Source organism: Notechis scutatus, chromosome 2, assembly GCF_049901735.1.
Source record: "Notechis scutatus isolate UNSWTSFEM ecotype Mainland chromosome 2, rNotScu1.2, whole genome shotgun sequence".
In the NCBI taxonomy this organism is placed as follows: Eukaryota; Metazoa; Chordata; class Lepidosauria; order Squamata; family Elapidae; genus Notechis; species Notechis scutatus.
The window spans coordinates 177,937,383-177,959,671 of NC_142010.1; the positions used below are offsets into that span (position 1 = coordinate 177,937,383).

At 37.3% G+C, this 22,289-nt stretch overlaps 1 protein-coding gene and 1 long non-coding RNA gene across 3 annotated transcripts in view; one reads left to right on the forward strand and one right to left on the reverse strand.

The window, feature by feature from the left end:
* Nucleotides 1–365: 365 nt before the first annotated feature.
* Nucleotides 366–11,932, reverse strand: LOC148132425 (uncharacterized). The gene is made up of 2 exons (XR_015747986.1): nt 11,598–11,932; nt 366–2,373 (listed from the first exon to the last, which is right to left on the reverse strand). It is a non-coding gene; the product is annotated as an uncharacterized LOC148132425 (long non-coding RNA).
* SLC44A1 (solute carrier family 44 member 1) overlaps nt 11,933–22,289 on the forward strand; it is a 105,678-nt gene continuing 95,321 nt past the window's right edge. For both annotated transcript variants that reach the window (XM_026680575.2, XM_026680574.2), the window contains exon 1: nt 11,933–12,266. In XM_026680575.2, the coding sequence (XP_026536360.1) occupies nt 12,237–12,266 (30 nt within the window). In that variant the 5' untranslated portion in view covers nt 11,933–12,236. The remainder of the gene's footprint in view (nt 12,267–22,289) is intronic.

The following is a 22,289-nucleotide window of genomic DNA, read 5'->3' on the forward strand; positions in this document are numbered from 1 at the left end:
CTGTGTTTCACACAGCAGTGATGTATTAGGTATCAGGTGTCACCTTTTCATACTCTCAGGAAAAAAAAATGCTCTCATTATGGCTTTAACTGAGCTAATTGTAACATATAGATCATGTACACCTTTCAGATCATTTATAGTAAGTCTGTGGGATGAGCAATGAATAAAGGTTGCCTGGGAATAATTGCTCTGCTCTGTGCTCAGATCACACCTTCTTATTCGGCCATACTTCAATAGCTATCAAAGTCTCTAAAGCCTCTAATCTGCTGAGACCCAATCCCAAATTGGAGGAAAGCAGAAAATACTCCGTTGGTTATGCCTACTGCAAGTTGATCTCAAATTAAAATAAATCCAAGACATGTGAATATTGTCATAGGATTTTATTTCTCTTTTCTTCTTTGTCCCATTATACAGAGTTCTTAAAGGCTTTAACAAACCTCCTTTGTATATCCAGTAGGGAAAAAAAATCCAGGTCACCCTCTTGGCTTGTCATTTATATTTCCTTTTTAAATTTTAAAACCTCAGCCATTCTTTGGGATGGGGGGGGGGGGGTAGATCCAGTGAAACATTATTTTCTATATAATTCTCTTGGTCTGTCAGTTATAAATCCATGTTCAATACCATCTCTATCTTATCAGATAAAATTTCTTCTACATCTAACATTTCTTCAGTAACATCTTTTGGATCTAGTTCATCCATAGTGGCAGACACCATTACTGGCATTGTTGACAATGTTTCCATTATTTTCCGATTCCATTCTTCAAAAATCTCCTTTAGTATTTTTATTGTCTTAACCATCTTGCAGGCCTATATATCTTTCTTCCACCTAAAATCATTAGTCCCCCCCTTACTGTCCACTTTTTGAAATCACGAATTTATTTATTTATGCTGTGTCTTGTAAAAACCAAAGCAGGAACGATTTCCCATTTACTCTTTGTAATTAATTCCAAAATCTTATTGTAATAGTTTCAGTATTCTAATTTTATCTGGACCTAGTCCAACCATAAGTTTCTAAGATCAAAATCTTGTTTAGCTTTTTGCTACTTATTTCAGGTTGTTTAACTTCTTCACAATTGCACTTAGACTTATATACCGGTTCATAGTGCTTTACTGTTCTTTCTAAGCAGTTTACAGAGTCAGCATATGCCCCCAACAATTTGGTCTTCATTTTACCAACCTTGGAAGGATGGAAAGCTGAGTCAACCTTGAGCCAGTCGGGATCGAACTCCTAGCAGTTGGCAGAGTTAATCTGTAATATTGAATTGTAAGCACTGTGCCACCACGGCTCTTAAATGTATAATGAAAAGTTTTATTTTGTTCAGAGGCAGACTCTCCTGAGGTTTTCAAATTTGTCATTCTTAAAGTCTCTAATAGCTTAGAAACAGTTAATGAGCAATTTCCTAAAGTGATTAGAAAGTGAGTTTTGCAAACTTAAATGTCCTTTAAAAGTCTCCGTTGCAGTTGTGAACAAAATGGTTAACCCCATTATCTCCTAGCACTCAAACCCATAGAAAAGCACTGTTCTATGATCTCATGGGGAATAGTCATTCGGAGCACAAGTGGGCACTCTCCCTTCCTCTTCTTATCTGGAGATCCCAAGGGACTAGTCTTCTCACTAGTTTGTTGGTTTTTTGCTATGGTCATTGGCTTTCTTTCATAGAACCATCTTCAGTTCACCATAATGTCCCTCAAAACCATACACTGATAATATTCTGGATGTATAAGCCTTTATAACATTATCCTCCCTCATAGTTTGCTCGAAGAAATATTAGTTCATTCTATATCTTTGTGCATGGTCCTGTAGGAACTTAGCACCCACCCCTCTTCTAGAAAAATGAAATATCCTGGGAAATATTAAAAAGGCAGAATATTTCCTCTAAAAAAAGAGTAGAAACTCAGAAGCAGAAACTCACCTCAGAAGTAGAAGCTAACCCCCACCTGTGTTAATGGGTGGGCCATTAAGGCCTGGGCCAGAATACTTTACATAACAAAGATCTCCAGGTAAAGCTATAGCAATTGCCAAAAGCCCTTTTCAGTGCATCATCATCCAACCAAGCCTGGAACTCAGGATAGCTTAAGCCTTACAGAGTTGCCCCTGCATGACCTCATGGGAGTCTGACAACCAATCAGAGTACAAGCTCCAATTCAAATCCCAACAGAGGGTATAAAACCCAGGCACTCTCAGCACCTCACGCTCTTTCTTGATCTCTTCCTTCACCTTGAAGCATGTGATCATCCTTCCTTTTCACTCTGGAGCTCCAGGCCACGTGGTCCTGTCCACCATTAAACCTTCCAAACAGCCTTCATGTTTCCAGTGTCTTTTTCCCCACTTGGAACTGAACCCAGAAGGATAGTTCTTCCAACAGCCCTTTTCTATAATAAAAAGCACTTTTTATATAATTTTTCTGAAGCTCTCACAAGGGATTTATAACTTGTTGCTTTATTGACCCCATTTTCCCATTCATAATAGAGACTACAGGCAGTCCGAATTTACAACAGTTCATTTAGTGACTGTTGAGAGTTACAACGGCACTGAGAAAATTGACTTACGATGGTTTTTCACAGTTACAACCTTTGCAGCATCCACATGATCATGGGATCCAAATTCAGATGCTTGGCAACTGGTTCATGTTTTTGATCATTGCTGTGTCCCAAGGTCATGTGATCCCCTTTTGCGACCTTCTGACAAGCAAAGTCAATGGGGAAGCCAGATTCACTTAACAACCGCATTACTAACTTATCAACTGCAGTGATTCACTTAACAACTGAGGCAAGGTTGTAAAATGGGGCAAAATTCACTTAACAAATGTCTCACTCAATAACAGAAATTTTGGGCTCAATTGTGGTCATAAGTACTAGCTGTAACCACATACGAACCACTGTGTCACCCACTTTTTGGACACTCTCCTGCAGTTTTGGTAAAAATCTGCAATTTGTGCAACCTTTGGCAATAAAGATGCCCTGTATCCCTCTTCATATTTTTGACTGTCGGAATGGAAGAACATAGGAACAACATATTCTTTCAAAATAACACAATGTATTAACCAGTGCAAATATTTAGAAAGCCAAGCATGGAGAAATGCTCTTGGACCAATATTGCCATGCCTGAAGTCATAATGTTCTGAAACAATCCAGCTTTGTTTACATTTTGACATATTCCATTGGTGAAGGTCTTGGCCTGATAAGTTGAGGTCAAATCCTCTGCTGAAAAGCCTTGAGCCATCCGGATTTATTAAGTATCCTTGATTGTAAAATTGACTTTTGAGGTTGAGCCCTAGGTGAATTATTAGATTAAGAAGAACTGATTCTAATTATATTGTAAAACTGAGTTACACCATTTCTTTTTTGCCATTTGGATTTAAACCATGAGCTGCTTAACTAACTCTTAACATGATTACATATCTGAACACTAAACCATTTTCCGTTGTTTGAAAAGCAAGGTACTCCTTTTTTTAAAAAAATATATATAAATGAGAGATTTAGGGAGAATTATTCATTTAAAATGAGTCAGTTTGTGTTATTTACTTATGTAACAAATCTGATGGCCTTCTTCAGATTCTCATTTAGGATATAGCAGCAAATATGTGAGAAAGCTTTTTCCTCTTGGCTTTCCACCCACAGTTTTCCATTTGTCTTCTTCCTTCTAGATTAAAAATAGCTGGGCAGTGGTTGAAGACACAGGAGGGAGATATTTTCTCCCTCCTACTCTGCACAACACTGATCAAACTTAAAGCATGGAAGGCTACCATCCTTCTAAGTGTTGGTTTCATTGGTTTCTTAATATATCACACCAAATAATTTATCTGAATTGTTTTTTGTTAGGGAAAAAAAAACCCCATAAACAAATGAATTTAGGTTGATAGGATTAGGGAAAACAAAAATAAGGAGGCAATATTTTCAAACATATTAATATATGCTTGAATGTACATTTCATAAAGGGAGCATGAGAACTGCCTTTTCTTGTCTCCGATACAGAAGGCAAGGCACTTTGCATACCTTAAATTTACGATGTTATTTGCAATGCAAGCAGGTATGTTTTTTAAAAAAAAGTCAGAACTTGTTTTTCTAGCAATTTTGCAACAAGGCGCTAGAGCTAATTCTGGGGAGGTGACACTGTTTGCTGTTAGCACCAAAGGCTTTTTTCCCTCCGTGATTCATCCATCACATGCAAATCTGTTCTATTTAAGATGACTGTGAACTGAACCAATCATCGTATCATCTGACAGTCCTATACAGTACTTCCAACTAGCCCCTTATTTATAGAATGGTTATAATGATAATCGAACGGGTTCTGAATACTGTATGCCCATTGCTGATAGTTTTGTTTGTGCTGACTTAAAACCAAGATGCACTGACTTGTATTCTAGACCGGCTGGACTTTCATAGGCCATTAAACACATTCTGAGTCATGCAAGTAACAGACAGGAAGGATCTAGCTCTGCAGAAGCTGGAGGGGATCCAAGAGAAAAGGGAGTGTTGTTTTGCCTACTATTGTGAATCCTACCGATGTCTTGAAAAATAGGGCTGGGTTGATTTAGTGTTCAAAGCTCATCCTTTTGGCGAGAAGTGGAGCAGTATCCTGGTTTAGACTCAGGCTTCCAGGCATTACCAGCTGCTCTGCAAATGCTCTTTCTTTCACCCTAGCTGGGAATTTACAGGAGCCTTGAAGGTGATAGAACTACAGATTTGACTTCATTATTTTATGAATATGAAACCCCAGCATGGGAACAAAGTAAGATTTAAAGCTGCAGTCATAAATATATTTACTAAGGAAAAAGCCCCGGGAAATACAGGGGAACTCATTTCTGAGAAAATATGCACAGTTGTAAGTCTTCTGCCTGCCATAAATGCTCTTCATCCCAGCACTCTTTAAAGTAGCTTCCCTAAAGCCAAACTGAAAGAATACAGCAATCTTCTAATGATGTGTGGTTTGACAGCCCCTGAATTAATGTTGATTGATTTATTTGTTTGCAAATTTTACATGGCAGCCTATATTATATAAAACTACCCTAGGCAGCTTACAAATACACCATAAAAATACAGAATTAAGCCTCATAACACACCACCTGTGTTACTATATTACCCTCTCAAGAAAAACACCAAACAATGCTAGGCTCCTGTCCAGTGTCTGAGGGAAAAGCCAGGTCTCAACAACCTTCCGACCTTAACCACCAGAAAGGTAGGTATCCTTTATTTTGAGAATGTAATTTAATTGCCCTCAAAATGCAGATCAGGGGGATCTTCTAAGTAGAACAAATGGCTGTTATAGGAATTCAAATTTGTATGCAGCAACCACTGGCATACAGTATATAAATTGACCACTAGAAGCAAGAAATATAGAAACAGAGCTTAACAGGCTGTTTACTTTGGTGTGAAGACGACTGAAAGGAGGTCATGAATCATCCTGAACACACCCCTGGCCTGCTCCAAGGTTAACCTCCAACTTCACATCAAAAATGTTTGTAACTTCTACTGACATAAGAGGAGCTTTGAGGTCATTTCCAGCACTTTATTTCATTCTGGTAGCGCCTAAACTCCACCAGTCACTGGCCATTTATCTTCATGGCCATTTTGTCTTGGACTGTTGCCTCCCTCCCCCAGGAAAGAAACTGCTCACATAAAGACTGAGTGCACTTTGTTTTACGAAGCATGTCTCAGGCCTTTTGTCAGCTTGTGTATATGAAAACGCCGATGTTTTGGAATAAAATACACAATGGTTCCTATTCAGGTGAGGCTAGCACTGGTCTGCTAGCACTGAATAGTTCAAGACTTTCAGCTGCTATGCACAGGTAATATAGTGGCTCCTTTCACTTACACGCCCCATGTAAAGTCATACAGAGAACCATCCCAGGTAAGTGCAAAGTAGTAGTGCAACAGTGCCATATTTTCTGCTTTAACGCCATATTTGGACAGAGGTTTACCAGTCTTACAGAAAAGTGATGGATTGGTAAAAAGGTTTGCTATATTTCCTGTCATTTGGGCTTTCTTATCAATAGGCCTATGTTCAAAAATCATGTTACTGGTATGTAGCACCTCTGCATAGCTTATTTGTTGCTTGGATATCATGAAAGGTATAGCTTGCTTATTTAATTTATTGGCCGCCCATCTTGCCTCAGAGTAACTGTTACGCCCCATAGACCCACCCATACTAACCCAATTCCACCACAAGGACTTCTACTGCTGCCAGTAATGCCATCAAAGGAGGCATTCCACACTCAACCTTTCTCCTCCTCCTGTATAGCTAAATCTTCTACTCTGCTTTGTTGCCAAAGCAGAGTTGAAAATGTGATCAGCACTTCTTTAAGATATTATAATGTAAACTGACTCCTGCACTGGATAATAACATTTTAGTTCTATCTAGAACAGGGGCCTCAAACACAATTTACCTGGGGGCCGCTGGAGGCAGAGTCTGGGTGAGGCTGGGCCGCATAATATTATACTTTATATTATACTTTATATTTATATTATACACTAATATTATACTTTCATATCACGGTGGGGGCCACAGGATATTGTCCTGTGGGCCGCAATTGGCCCGCGGGCCGTGAGAATGAGACCTCTGATCTAGAAGGACTCGGCTTTCCTTGTCTAAAATATTTGCTTTATTTGCTTTTTTGGAACGTGCCTGTTTGTTTGACTGATATTCTCATGGTTTTCATCACTTCTTTCTTTTCTTTTCATTTGACCCTGTACAGTTCAGGTTATTGATCTAACTCATTTTCCCTCCATAAAGGAAAATATCTTTTAAGCTCTTAACTAGAAATAAATAATGTTTTTCTTATCAAGTTTTTCCTATTTCTCATTGTTATTTTTTAAAAAATCTTTAAGAATCTTCATCTTTATTACATTTTTGTGAGGACCACAGTCTTAGAATATTTCTTAGAAAGTTTTCTTAGAATAGAATATTTTCTTAAAAAGTTTAGTCCAAAAGTTAATATTTCTCATCCATGCATTTTTCCCACTGTATTGAAATTAGTTTTTGCTATCCATCAGCAAGAAAGCTGCCTCCAGGGGTGGGATTCTACCAGTTCGCGCCTATTTGCTAGAACCAGTTAACATTCTAAGCAGTTCGAGGAACCGGTTGTTAGAAGAAATTACTGGCTTAATCCTGTAAGGAAGGCAGGAAGGAAACATTCTGGTGTTGCTTACAGAAACTGCCTCTTCGTTAACCCTTATTACATTCTTGGCAGGACTAGACTTCCTGTCTCAGGAACTTCTCTGGAGTTTTTTTCCCCTCCTTTGCTGGTTCCTTGCTTGTGTGGAGTGACCATTCAAAGTTACCATGGCACTGAAAAAAGTGACTTGTGACCATTTTTCACACTAATGATTGTTGCAGCATCCACACAGTCTTGAGAGGCCAGACGAGGAGATGCGTGCCTTGATGTGAGTGATATTAGAGTTGGCCACATCCAGCAATAACATGACCACCAAGCCATGCCCACCACCTAAGCAACGCTCACAGAACCGGTTGTTTTGGAATACTACGAGGCACATCCTGAAAAACAAATGGCTCTGATATTTCTAGATGCACAGAAGGCATTTGATAATGTGAATTGGCGATTCATGTTATTACTGCTGGAACAGATGGGCTTTGCTAGAAAATTTATTCAAGCAATAGAAGCTATATATCATAAGCAGACGGCAAAGGTAATGATAGAGGGAGAACTGACAGATTCTATCGATATAAGAAAAGGAACAAGACAAGGGTGCCCACTATCACCTCTGTTGTTTGTGTTAACTTTGGAAGTGCTAAATAGAAATATTAGAGATGAAAAGAATATAAAAGGGATGAAAATTAAAAAGGAAGAATTTAAGTTGCAAGCATTTGCAGATGATCTGGTTTTTATCTTAGAAGACCCACTAGAAACAGCATCAAAATTGATAGAAAAGATAGAGACATATGGAAAGGTGGCTGGTTTGAAAATAAATAAAGATAAGACAAAAGATCTTGACAAAGAATATGCTATCAAGACAAAAGGAAGAACTGGCAGACCTATTGAAAATTCAGGTCACGAATAAGATCAAGTACTTGGGGATATAATTGACAGCAAGATGCAGTACACTAAAAGATAATAATTATATCAAACTTAAACAGCAGATAGCGCTAGATTTGGCGAAATGGGAAAATTTACAACTGTCATTAATAGGGAAAATATCAACAATCAAGATGAATATATTACCCAGAATTTTACATTTGTTTCAAACAATTCCAATTAGGCTTGGAAAAGACTACTTTGAAGATTTAAATAAAATTGTGTTGAAATATATATGGCAAGGTAAAAAAGCGAGAATAAAGTTAAAACTTTTGCAAGATGCTAGAATAAGAGGAGGATTTGGTTTGCCTAATTGGGAGTTGTATTACCAAGCTACAAATTTGATCTGGGTTAAGGAATGGATAACATCAAGAAATACTAGATTGTTGACATTAGAAGGACATGATCTGTTGTTGGGATGGCATGCTTTTTTATGGTATAAAGGAACTAAAACACAGGGGTACTTTAGAAGACATTATATAGGGGAGTCTCTGTGGTTAAACTGGGAGAAGATTAAAAGACAACGTTGTTTGAAAATTCCAGTCTGGTTATCGACTATTGAAGCATTTTCTTATCCTATAATATACAAAAAGGAACAAACAGTTAGATATGGTGAAATATTGAATGAAAAGGGTGAACTTAAATCTATACAAAAACTAGAGGAACAAGGTATAAAGATGAATTGGTTTTCATATGCGCAAATACATTCGAGGTATGATAAAGATTCTAAAATAGCATAAAATAGCATAAACTGACTGACAGATAAGATTTTGACAGGTACTGATGAAAAGGTGATTAAAAAATTGTATGGATATTTATTAGAAATTAAACTAGAAGAAGAACAAGTTAAAGAAACTATGATTGCTTGGGGGAAGAATTTTTGATATGGGATTGATCTAGAGAAATGGCAAAAACTGTGGTCTCAAAATTATAAAATGACAATGTCAACAGCATATAAAGAAAATTTGTATAAGATGTTTTACAGGTGGCATTTTCCCGACAAGAATAGCAAGAATGTTCAAGAATAAATCCGAAAAACATTGGAAATGTCATCAGATACCTGGCTCATATTACCATATGTGGTGGACTTGTGTGGATGCTAAAAAATACTGGACTAATATCCACATGTGGTTGGAAAAAATGACAAAAAAACATATAGATTTGAAACCAGAAATATTTTTATTGGGAATTTTACCTGAAATATATATAAAGACTTGAAATACCTGATTGTAAATGTATTAACAGTGGCTAGGATTGTATTTGCTAAAAACTGGAAAAATGAGAAAATACCATCACAGGAGGAAATCATTAAGAAAATATTGGAATGTGCTGAAATGAGTAGATTGACATTTGAAATTAGAGAACAAGATGATAAACAATTTTATAAAATTTGGGATCTATTCTATCAATGGTTAGACAATAAAATATAGTAATGAAATATATAGACTTTTAGAAAATAATAAATATATAAAGATGTATTCTTTTCTTATTATATCTACAAAATGATTCAAGGAAAGATCTGGGATGATAATATGAATTGTCATAAAACAAATTAAGTAACATGTTTTGTAAAGCATGAATGAATAAAAGTATAGTCAAATGATTAATAATGATATTAATGTATTTAATATTTGATTGAAAATACGAGATTATATACAATGTAATTATAATTGAAGACTATGAAATGGAAGCACAAAACAATTTGTAAACCAACTGGCACACTGTATGTACATATATGGAAGATGACTTGATGTTTTTATGTTTTGTTTGTTTATGTTTGTTTTAAAAACCAATAAAATAAAAAAAAAAGAACCGGTTGTTAAAAAATTGGAATCCCACCCCTGGCTGCCTCCATATTGGAGAAAATATTGGAGTGAACAAATGCAGCATGTGTCTTAGCCCAACCACAAATCTTTTGAAGCTGAATTTTGCAAACTATGTAATATTGACTTGAAGGAACTGGTTGGAATAACATGTAGCACTCTCACAGAAATGGCATAATCTGTGAGTAAAAGGGAAAGTGGAATGAAAGTTTAGGAGTGTACTGAGCAGTATTTCTCCTCTCAATCCTTATCCTTTGTGGCCACTGACAAAGAAATGAAGGATTTATAGTCCAAACATCTGGATAACACCAGATTGCCTACTTACATCTTAAATACCTATGCCATAGTACTAAAAGACCAGATTTTGGTGCTGAAAACTATTCTTTAAAATTTTTGTGCTTACTTGGGTGACCTTTAGACCTTTCTATTAATTTCTGAACTAGTTCATTCAGTATGGAATAGCGACTTTGTAATCCCTCACTAACAGGCTATTTTGAAACTTTATCAGTTGCTATATGACTAGTTCTGAGGAAATTTGATTATATGAAAAAGCAGAAAAAGGAAACAAAAAGGAGAAACATAATTCTATTGCTACAAGACATTCATCATACAGCAGTATATTTGTAAAAGTGTCAAATGCTGAGGCCTACATATTTGAGAACAAGTCTGAAAGATGTTAATTCAGAGGTGAAAACTCACTTCTGAATGTTGCTGAGCTACAACTCCCATTATACCCTTCTATTGTACAACCACTAGAAGACTATAGGTTCCACAGCACTGTTCTAGCTATGGTAATATAGACCAATGTATTCAGAAAAAAAAACCCTACTTTATTCAAATTGGGTTATTCCTAGCCTCTATCGATCTAACTACCTACCTGATTGTAGCAATCATGTTCTTTCCTTTTTTGAATCCTGTCATTCCAGAACTGTTGGTTTTCCAGGCAATCTTTACACAATTCTCTTATTGCAACTGCCTTGTGCATGCAAATGAAGTGCATACATGTTCTTCCCATTTATGCTTCATTTCTATCTCACCCTATTGGTCTCTCAGTCACATACTAGACATATTCTCCATAGGAGAGGCTCTATTATCTTGCTATACCTTCAATTCTTTTCTTGGCAATAATCTTTTATTTAATAATATTAATAATAGCTTATCTTTATTTTATTGTAAATTCGTTGTTGTGAGCCATCCAATCATCTAGTCAGGCATGCAAGTTTAATCCTCATAGTCATCCTCTTCTTAACCAGACCATTCTTTGCAAAATGAAAAGAAACATGGTATATAATACATGTAAAATAGCTACTGTTTTAATTTACCAGAAACAGTAACTCTCCTTTCCAAACTTGGTCACTGGACGAATTGCCATATTTTGCTATATACTCGTGTACGTGCAGCTGTTCTTGCTTGTTCTGCAGCTTTTCCGAGGAGCAACAAAGGGTGATATAAAGGTCATCATATGATCAAAACATACAGATCTTTATGAAGGACAGGAAAAGGCAAGGTCACTCGGGGATTTAAACGAATAACAACGGTCAATAGAACAAGCCCAGACTACCTACTCAGAAATAAATCCTATTGATTTGCCTGTGATTAACTCGTTGATAAACGGAGATACCGTTGCAGTTTAAATAAAATTTCTAAGTTTTTGCCCCAATTACTTCGCCCTAACCTTCTCCATGGCGGAGAGGTAAGAAAGGGAAACACAAAAGAGAGGTACTACTAATGAAATACAAACCGGAAGCGAGCCGGGCTCTTTTAAAGGGGGGGACAGCATCAGGGAAGATTTCCCTGACAGAGGTGCCAACGAGCTCTTCGCCTGAACCACAATAATTTCAGCGGGCAGGTCGGCGTCGGTCCTGGAGCTCCTCCTAATTCAGCCCGACCGTCTCCCGCGACGCCCGCAGCGTCGTTCCTGGTTTGTTTCTAGGTCGCGCGGCAGCCTGGTTGGTGGAGCCCGAGCGAAGCGCAATCTCAGCGAAGCGCAATCTCAGCGAGCCTGCTGGGGGAGGGGGAGGAGGGCTGCTGCTGCTGCTGCTCCTCCTCTCCTTCCCCCGCCCCATCCCTAGCCCCGCCCTCGGAGGCGCCGCGCGGCGCTGTCGTTGGGATGCGGGTGGAGGGGTGAGGGACGAGGAGCCGTCGCTGCTGCCGTCGCCTCAGAGAAAGGGGATAGAGGCGCCGTTGCGGATCCGGAGCGGCGGTTTGAGCTCACGAGCGGCCCCTCCGGCGGCGCAAGCAGCCCTTCCTCCTTCCCTTCCCTTCCTTCCTTTCCCCGTCGCCTCGCTGCCGCCGTTGCCCTGGGGCCGGGCGGGCGACCGGGAGACCTCGGCGCTTGGATGCCTGGAGCTCGCGACAGAGACCTAGCCCCGAGCCCGCCATGGGCTGCTGTGGGAGCGCCGCCTCGCAGGTAAGCGCGGGAGAGTGGCTCTCTTGACAGACAAATCCCCCCCATCACAGCCTTGGCATCCTTCCTCCCCAAGTCAGGGGGTTTCCCCCCGACGTTGCTGTCTTCTTCGGGGTGAGACTTCGTTTACCTCCCGGCCGAGTCTGCCCCCCCCCCCCGCCTCCTTGGCTGGTTTTGTTTGTCCGGGTTTCTTTCTCTTCTTCCCCGCCTTCCTTCCGACGGGCAGCCAGTAACTTATTGCGACCTAAAACTAAATTGTTTTGGGAAAAAAGTGCCCTGGACTTCCTGAATCGCCACCCCCCTTCCTTATCTGCTCTCCTTTCATGTTTGCTTCTCTCCTCTGAGCCGCTTCCCGGGGTTGCAAATCCGGAATCGAGCACAAGATATGAGTCGGATTGCTACCATCGCGGCTACTACCTTCGTTTTATTTTATAAAGGTAGGCTCTGCTTGAAAACGGTGTGACCAAATATATAAATAAATAATTATATATTATAATTATAATTATATATATTACATAAATAATATTTATATATATATATATATATATATATATATATATATATATATATATATATATATATATATATATATATATATATATATATATATATGCCACATATTAAAGAAAACGCTAGGAAAGCATTTGTCTAGCAGAGCCTTTGGGGTTCTTTTTAAAAAACAAACAAAAACAAAACAAAATCTAATAATTAGTAAGAGGAAGATGACAGCTGTCTGATTTCTTCTGCATCCTTCCCATCTTCCGGTGTTGGCTTTTGGTATCCTTGTCTCTTTGTCCTTCATTGAACCAGAACCTGAACTTTTATTGGCCTGTTGCTAGCTTCTTCCACATTTGGTTTTCCCCTGGGTGTGGAATCTTAGAATATCTTTTGCTCTGTGGAAAGCCTCTGGTTTGAAATGCCTTATTTTGCATATGCATATGCATATCTTTTGTTTTCCTCCTTCCCACTCTTTGCTTCTAGTTTGCTTTTTATATTATTGTTTAGTAATGACCTAATCTTTGATTAGGTATCATTTCTTCAAGTCTTACAAATCAATTCATAACTATCTTTTCTCTAATTTGGGCAAATCTACTTCCAAATCTGTCTCTCATCAATATCCTACAATTCCTTTAAATTCAACATGTCTGGTGTGATATGACCATTTTATCTTTGCAAAGTGTCTGATCAGTAGGTGACAGCTGTAACCCAGTGAGGATTACCTACATCCAGGTTAAATATTGCAGTTCCTGTATCATATTGCTTTCTTCCAATATCCAGTTGTCTTATCTTTTATATGCATTTAAGAACTCAGGAATGGCTATCCTAATAATCTCTGTGTGTATGATTTTTGTAATAGTTATCCACACAGAATAAAGATGGAAGTCATAACACATTGATTTGATTCATTTGTGTGTGGTTGGGGGAGGGGTCATTCATAGTTTTATTTTGATTCATTATGAGGATGGAATTTTTTGAAATTGAACACTTGAAGCCCTCAATCATTAATGTTTTCTTGCTAGAAGTAGAATTGTTCCAACTTCAAAATACTGAAAACTGTCCGTTTTGTGTTCAAAATACTTTCTCACTCATCAGGATGATTATAAAATGTAACATTTGAAAAAGTTCAAAACAAATATTTTATACACACCTATTTTTAATCTGGATTAGAATTTATGTGCACAAGTTGTTAGAAAGGCATTAAAAAGCTTTCCAGGAGGAGTAATCTCAAGTGAAATAATTATCTTTGCAGTTACATTCTCTTGAGTCTTCCAGGTATTTTTGTACTGTTACACAATGTTTTACTGAGCTATGGGGAATTTTCTTTCTCAAATGATAGGCACAGTTAATTCGTTTCAGACTACTTTCTCTGTTTTTTTGTGCCTGTCCAAATAAAAAGCAGTTTGTCCATGTTCTATCTCTCCCACTATCATTTTTCATTTATTCTTTCTTCAAAGGCTGTAGAGCGAAACTTCAATCCAAATATAGAACTGATAGTTTATTACATAATAACACTTCATGTATTTGGGTGTGGTTGAAAACTACATGTAGTAGATATTCCACATTCCAAATTTTGGGATATTAGTTGTAAACCAGCATTGTGATTACTACCTTGTCTTCTGATTTATGTGTTGATTCTTATTTGAATGGAGGTATGTGAGGGGGAGAAATCAGATCATCTCTGAAGATGAAGTCAAGCCATTGTGTTGATCATAGAGTACTCACTCTATCCTTGCTAATTTAAACCTCTTGTTTTAATACATGAACAAATGAGAACTAGTCAGTAATTTTAAAGCTTAGTACCAAATGTCTTTTATTTCTTCTTTGTCAAAATGCCCGTTGAAGTATTTTGGCCTTTCTTTTGCTATCATTTGTTTGATTTTTCTGAAACAAACTGCTTGCTTTAGTGTCCATTACATAGTGTTCATGTACTTCAATAAGATTGTGCATTCTGTGGTTTTGGATTTTGCAGTTCTGTAAATAGTCATGCCATGTGGCAGCAGTAGATAATGAGCCATTAGATGGGATTTTGGTTCAGTTCACCTCCATAACTCTGTTCTGAGATGACTGAAAAACAGCAATGGCTTAGTTAGTAAGCTTTAACAAATTCTAGATGAGTGCTGACTTAAAGCATAGCTTCAATTGTTCAGACTGTGTATTATCTTTTCTACTCCCCTCCCCTCATTCTTTACCTCCTTATCAACACATTGAATTTTCTTTTCTTGTGGAGCTTTCACTTCAGGTTGAATTGGTTCTCTGTTCTTTGACCTATTTGCCAGTGTCACTTCTGTCAAATTGTTAGATTTTTCTTACTTAGACCATCACTATTGTAAAAAAAAAACAGTGATCTATTCTGTGCATTCACTAATAACAACAGCATCCACTTCAATCTTTGTGCTTATTGCAAAGCTTTCTGCAGGTAGCATATACTACATCAATTCTTCTTGAACCTTTTGTTCATATGTTCTGTCTCCAAATGATTTTTTTTCTTTTTCTTTATGCTTCACTCCTTTAGTGTTCCATATATATTGTACGTATCTTGAATACAAAGAGCATAAAGGACTTTTCAAAATATCCTTATCCTGATTTATATTTAAATATTTAAACTATTATCTACATCTGAATTTAATGGGAAATTATTAGAAAAATTGCCCCTGCATTTAGAACAGTATTCATATAGATTTCTAATCGGTGTCTATTCATGTAAAGCATTTTAATAATTATCTCAACATACTGTTTTTATCTCTTTTTTCCTAATATTTTAAACTTCGTCCTAAAATGAAAGGGAAGGTTCAAGCCTGTGTGAAAGCAACAATCTTCATACTCACAGTATGTTTAATTGTTAGGTGGAAAACTCAATGTATAAATTAATTAATTTAGTCACTGAAGCATACTTGAAATCCTTAAAGGAGTAAGGTATAGCCATAAATCTTATTCTTATTCCCTGACGAACAGGTATTTGATTGTTGGCTTTTTGGAGAATGGGACAAAATTATATGAAACAGAAAAGTCCCTAACTTTCTGGGCCCCATGAGAGCATTTCTATGTGGAGTGCATGACACTTTCTCAAAATTGCATTTCAAGTGTCACCAATCACACACAACATCAACATATCAAAAGGCAAACAATCCACTGAGCAGCACTTATTCTTCAGTTTATTTGTTAAGAATACTGTGCTTCTGGGACCCAGAGGCATTGATGGCATTATAGTACAGGCCATGCTTGAAGCTGCCATGTTTTGCAACATGGAAGCTTGCCACTTATTGCAGTTGTTCCGGTTGTTCTGGTTTAATTGATTAAAAAATCAGGAAGAATGGAGTGTTTAATTGTGCAAAGGAACATGTCTATAAATATATTGTCATTCCCCCAATATCACATTGGACGCTCAGATAATAATTTATTATCATTGCCTAACAATTGGGATACTGTTTGACTTAAATTAACTAATTTAAGAAAGCCAGTTTGGTGTAGTGGTTACATCCCTAGGCTAGAAACTGGGAGAGCATGAGTTCTATTCCTGCCTTAGGCACAAAGCCAGCTGGGTGACTTTGGGCAAGTCACTTTCTCTTAGGCCTAGGAAGGTAACCATGGTAAACCATTTCTAAAGTACCTTGCTGAAGAAATTGTGGGGACTTACCTAGGCAGTCTCTGAGAATCAGATATGATTGATTGGAAGCAAAAAACAAAAACAAAACCTAACTGAAGTCATGTAGAGCTTAAATTTATTTTTTTCTATAAATCCCAACTATGTGTGTGTTTTAAATTTAAAAGTGGGGTGCATATATAATATAACTTTAATAGTTGCACATTTTTCTAAAGTCCTTGACTGACATCTTTGCAGCATAGGACTATTAGGAGCAGTGGAGAAATTAATTTATATTATTTTAATATCTAAAGCTATTTCCTGCAGACAAAGACAGTATAAAGTTCTAGTGTAGTTTACAAATTGAAGATGTTTTTTCCCATTCTAATACCCTGGAAACTTCCTTTACTGGAGGAATTAAATGCACACGTGTGTGAGCATATATACAGTATGTATGTTCTGCTATTTGATTCTTATTGTATTCTTTGCTACTAATTAATATTATTTAGTTTACTCTGCCAGCTATTTATTTGACTTCTGCCACTTCTCATTTAGGACTAAAGATGGTGGAAACTGTGCAGTATATGTAGGTCTAAGGATGCCAATGAATTAGTTGAAAGTGATGCAGAAATTGCCTCATGGTATGTTTGACTTAGGTTATTTTTCAAGCAGGTAAAAAAAAATATTGTTGTCTTATCTGGGAATGACAATATACAGAATGTAGAATCTGTTGAACATTTGGGAAAGCACATGACCTTAGTCAGGGGTGGGATTCAAATTTTTTAACAACTGGTTCTGTGGGTGTGGCTTAGTTGGTGGGTGTGGCTTGGTGGTCATGTGACTGGGTGGACATGGCTTGGTGGTCATGTTACTGGCTGGGTGTGGCCAACTCAACATTACCCATATCGAGGCACGCATCTCCTCGCCTGGCCTCTCGTGACTGGGGATGCTGCAACAGTCATAAGTGTGAAAAACGGTCATAAGTCACTTTTTTCAATGGTCACTCCACACAAGCAAAGTACCAGCAAAGGAGGGGGGGGGAAACTCCAGAGAAGTTCCAGAGACAGGAAGTGTAGTCCTGCCAAGAATGTAATAAGGGTTAACGGAAAGGCAGTTTCTGTAAGCAACACCAGAATGTTTCCTTCCTGCCTTCCTTACAGGATTAGGCCAATAATTTCTTCTAACAACCAGTTCTCCAAACTGCTTAGAATGTTAACAACCGGTTCTAGTGAATAGGTGCGAACTAGTAGAATACCACATTACATTTACTCAAAAGAATTTTTCCATACATAAATAACAAACCTATGTGAACCATAACTATCCAGGCTACATGGCTAGCAATAAGATAATTGAATTTGTTATTTTCAGAAGTAAAATTTTCACGGAAAGCTTACTTTCCAATAGAAAGTATGCATATTTGTTGGTTTACTTATTCTTTTTCCATTTTTGCTAGGAAGTTGCAGGGTCCAATTTTTGATTCTGAACTTGGAAATAAAACTGAACATGAAGAATTAATATTATAATAACCATTTATCAATGCTTCTTCTGTAAGCTGTTATCAGCAAGTATAGCTATATAATACAACATATGTCTGGCTATTTTGCAAATCAGTAAGGATTTCTGATGCCTAATTATTTAATAATGACTGTAGAGATTGTTGAGGTAATTCCCCGTTAGGAGAATGAACGCATACAGGGAGACGTATTTGAGAGAAGTGTTTGAATAATACACACACAGTACACAGATACACTGTACAGTAAATGTAGGTTTTTACTTCCAGAAAGGTTTAAGCAAAGTCCAAAATAAGCAATCCAAAGTCATTCACAAGTAAATCAGTCAGTTTTCAATCCAGGGATAATCCAAATACCAAAGTCCAGTGTCAAAAAACAGTTCAGTAACAGACTTACATTAAATCCAGTAATATCAGTCAATTAGAAGAAATAGAGGAACGGCAATACTTTCCAACAGAAGGAAACAGAGATACACTCACACTCTCTTCTGAGACTCAGACTAAGACAAACCAGGTTTCTGGCTCCATCTTATGGCCGTTTGTGAAACCACACCTAATTATAGTTTTGCATTTTCTTAAAGTTACAGTTTTACAATGTTTATCCTGGTTTATATATTTCTAACCCAAATAGCTGTTAGGGGAGTCATATTCCTAACATTCTCCCCTTTTGGGTAAGATAATATATACAACCTTACATTCTAAGTCCATAATCTTCACAGCACGCCTTATGCTTTATAGAGCCTTGGGCCTTTGTAAAATGATCTGCTATATTGTTTTTTATACAATATTCCAGCTTAATCATTTTACTTTGCACACATTGTCTCACATTCAAATATCTTAAATCTGTGTGTTTCGTTCTTGTTTTAACAGCAATATTTGAAGCCATCTGTATTGCTGATTGGTTATCTTCGTAAATAACAATAGGATCTGTTACATTAATTCCCATATCAATTAATAATTGCTTATACAAAACTAAATCTGTACATAATAAAGACAAACATGAGAATTCAGCCTCCATTGTTGACAAACTTAGATGTTTCTGTCTAATAGATCTCCATCCAATCAATGCTTTTCCCAATAATACAGCAGTACCCGATGTAGATTTTTGTGTATTTATGTCTGTAGCAAAACTTGCATCAGCATATGCAGTTAAATTCAGTTCATCTTTTGGCTCCAAATACAATGCATAATGCATTGTTTGTTTTAGATATCTTACACGTTTAGCAGCTTGCCAGTGCCTTTCAGTTGGCTCAGTGTTAAATCTCGCTAATTGATTAACACTGTATGCGATATCTGGCCTTGACCAATTACTGAGATAAGATAAACTACCAATCAAGGACTGATAAATGTTCTTATCAAAAACAGGACTTTGTACATCAGTATGGCTAAACTCCTGGCTCATTGGTGTCTTAGCTGGTTTACAAAGTTCCATTTTAAAACTTTTTAGTAATTGGTTAATTTTATCTGCTTGTGAGATCTTGTATCCTCCTCTAGTTCTATCTATCTTTAAACCAAGATATTGTTTGATTTCTCCTAATTGTTTTATCTTAAATTTCTTTTCCAATAGTGAAATTATCTCAGTAGCTTCTTGTTCAGTTTTGGTGATTAATGCTATGTCATCAGTAAATAATAACAATAATGACACTATACCATTAGTTTCCTTTTTAAACAAACATGGATCAGCCATGCCAGCTACAAAACCTATCTTAGTTAATTCTTTAACTATACATTGGTTCCACTCATATCCTGATTGCTTCAAACCATAAAGACTTTTTCAATTTCCAGCAATCAGTTGTTTTATCAGTATTATCATTTTTGAGACCTAAAGGTTTCTTTAAATATATAGTGTGTTGCAACGGTGCATGCAGTTATGCTGTGCTGCTCACACTAATGCTGCCCTTAATGTAGTCGCCTTCAGACTAGGTGCAAACACCTGATCATAGTCATTTGCTGTCTGATTGAACCCTTGTGCTACTAACCTGGCTTTATGGGTAACAGTCCCATCTACACCTGTCTTTAGCTTATATATCCATTTACATCCTATGGCATGTTTACCTGGTGGTAACTTAACATTTTCATATACCTCCAGTCTTTTTAATGATGCCAGTTCCTTATCCATTGCTTTCTGCCAAGCAGCCTAATCCTTAGCAGGAAACAGTTTTAATTCACTATGATTACTTGGAACTGTATTCACTTGGCATACAACACTAGCCTGATATCTATCAGGTGGTCGTGTTACTTGGGTTGAACGTCTTGGTAATACAGGGCTTACTGGTGGACTTTTCTGTGCCACCTGCTCCTGTTCTTCTATTTCTTCCTGTGCCTGTCCTCCTACTTCCTCCTGTTCTTCCTCTTTAATGGCTATTTGGGGTTTACTGATTTTATCTTTAGGGACTATTTGGGTGTCAATAATAATATCATTGCTGGATTCCTGTTCCAGTTTATCCCACCCAACGTGCTCAAGAAATTTTGCACTAGCACTACAATAAACATGAGCTGTGCCTTGATCCCAGAATCTAAACGATCTATGGTTGGCCTCGTAACCCACAAACAATAACTTCTTAGCTCTATGTTGCCCTTTCAGTCTTACTTGTGAGGGAATATGCACCCATGCTGGAGCTCCAAAAGTGTGTAGGTAACTTAAATTTGGTTTTCTGCCATGCCAATAAGTGAATGGCAATTCACCAGTTGTTGTATTAACTACATTGTTTAAAACATGGTTACTACACATTATGGCTTCACCCCACAGTGTTTCAGGTAAACCTGAATCAGATAACATAGTGTGAGCCATGGCTTGTAAAGTTTGTCCTCTTCGTTCTACAAACGAGTTATGTTGTGGTCTGTAAGGTGCAGAATGTTTATGCTCAACACCAGCTAATTTTAACATAGTTTGGAATCTTTTGTTAACAAATTCAGTCCCATTATCAGTAACTAAAGTAATTACTTTACTTTTCATTTTTCTCTCAGCAAACCTTAGCCAGTTAAAGAAATGTTGGAATGTTTCTGTTTTGTTTTTCATAAGATAGCAGAAACCATATCGTGAGTAATGGTCCATAATACTCAAAATATAACAGGCACCTCCTAAACTTGGTTTTTTAGGACCAGTTATGTCAGCAAACACAACCTCTAAAGGTTCTTTGGTCTTAAACCCATTAAGTCTGTTTGCTGGAGTAACCTTACTCATTTCTTGGCTACAAGCATTACAGTTTAAACACTTGCTACAGGGTTTTAATTTTACTCCCTCTGACAATTCAACAGTTTGTTTGAGCATTTTGAAATTAATGTGCCCTAGATGTCTATGTAATAAATGTATACATTCATCATGTGGCTTAACATTGTTATAAACTGAGTTCGCCATCTTCAGCTGATCATCATGTATTACATATAAATCATTTTTTAAAGTAGCAGTAACACTTTTACCCTCTTTCTCTATTATACAGTTATCTCCCCTAAAGGTTACTACATAACCAAGATTAACTAAAGCCCTTACTGATAGCAAATAAAATTTCAGTTTAGGTATATATAACATAGTTAAATGTTTGTTTATACAAGAGCAATATGCAGTACCTTGACCTGATGCGTTCATCTTCCATCCATTTGCCAATGATACATGTTGTTTACTCGTGGACAACTTTACAAACCTGTTTCTATCTTTAGTAATGCATTGTGATGCTCCACTATCAACAACCCACAAATCATGGTTTACAGTTGAATTGCTAGACATAGCTAAACTAACATTCTTCTTGGCCTTCTGGTGTTTGCCAGTATTCTGTTGTTTTCCCTTCTTACAGAATTTAGCTGTATGTCCTCTAGCCCCACAAGAAAAACATTTCCTAACAGTATAGGCAGTTGAAGACAAATTCTCTTCTTGTGGTTGTTCCTTCCTCAGTTGGTCCCTATTCAGTCGTCTTCTTGCTTCCTCTAACAATCTTCCAGTAATGTCAGTCAATGTCAGTTTCTCTCTGGGCAGGACTTCCAGTGAAGATACATAATCATCATAACTTTCATCCAATGAGGAAAGAATGATATAAACTTGATGCAGCTCTGAAAATATCAGTTCTTTTTCATGTAGCTCTTGAAAAGTTCTTTTCATGAAGTTTAAATGAGCTAACATATCTCCACCTTTCAGAAGACGTGCTGTAAACAGTTTACGTGTAAGATGTACGTGTGCACCTACACTGTCACGAACATAAAACCTCTTCAAATTCTCCCAACACCTAGCAGCAGACTCTTCTCCATGAATATGGACTAGTTGCTGGTCACTCAGTGTTAGTCCAATTATACAAAGAGCTCGTTCGTTGTTCTGTTTAAAGTCAGCAAGCTTCTTGGCATCATCCTCATTAGCTGGATCCCAAGCATTTACATCCGGTGGGTCTTGAACTACATTCCATAAACCTTCTCTACACAGAAGTAGACTGCATTTCATAGACCAGGA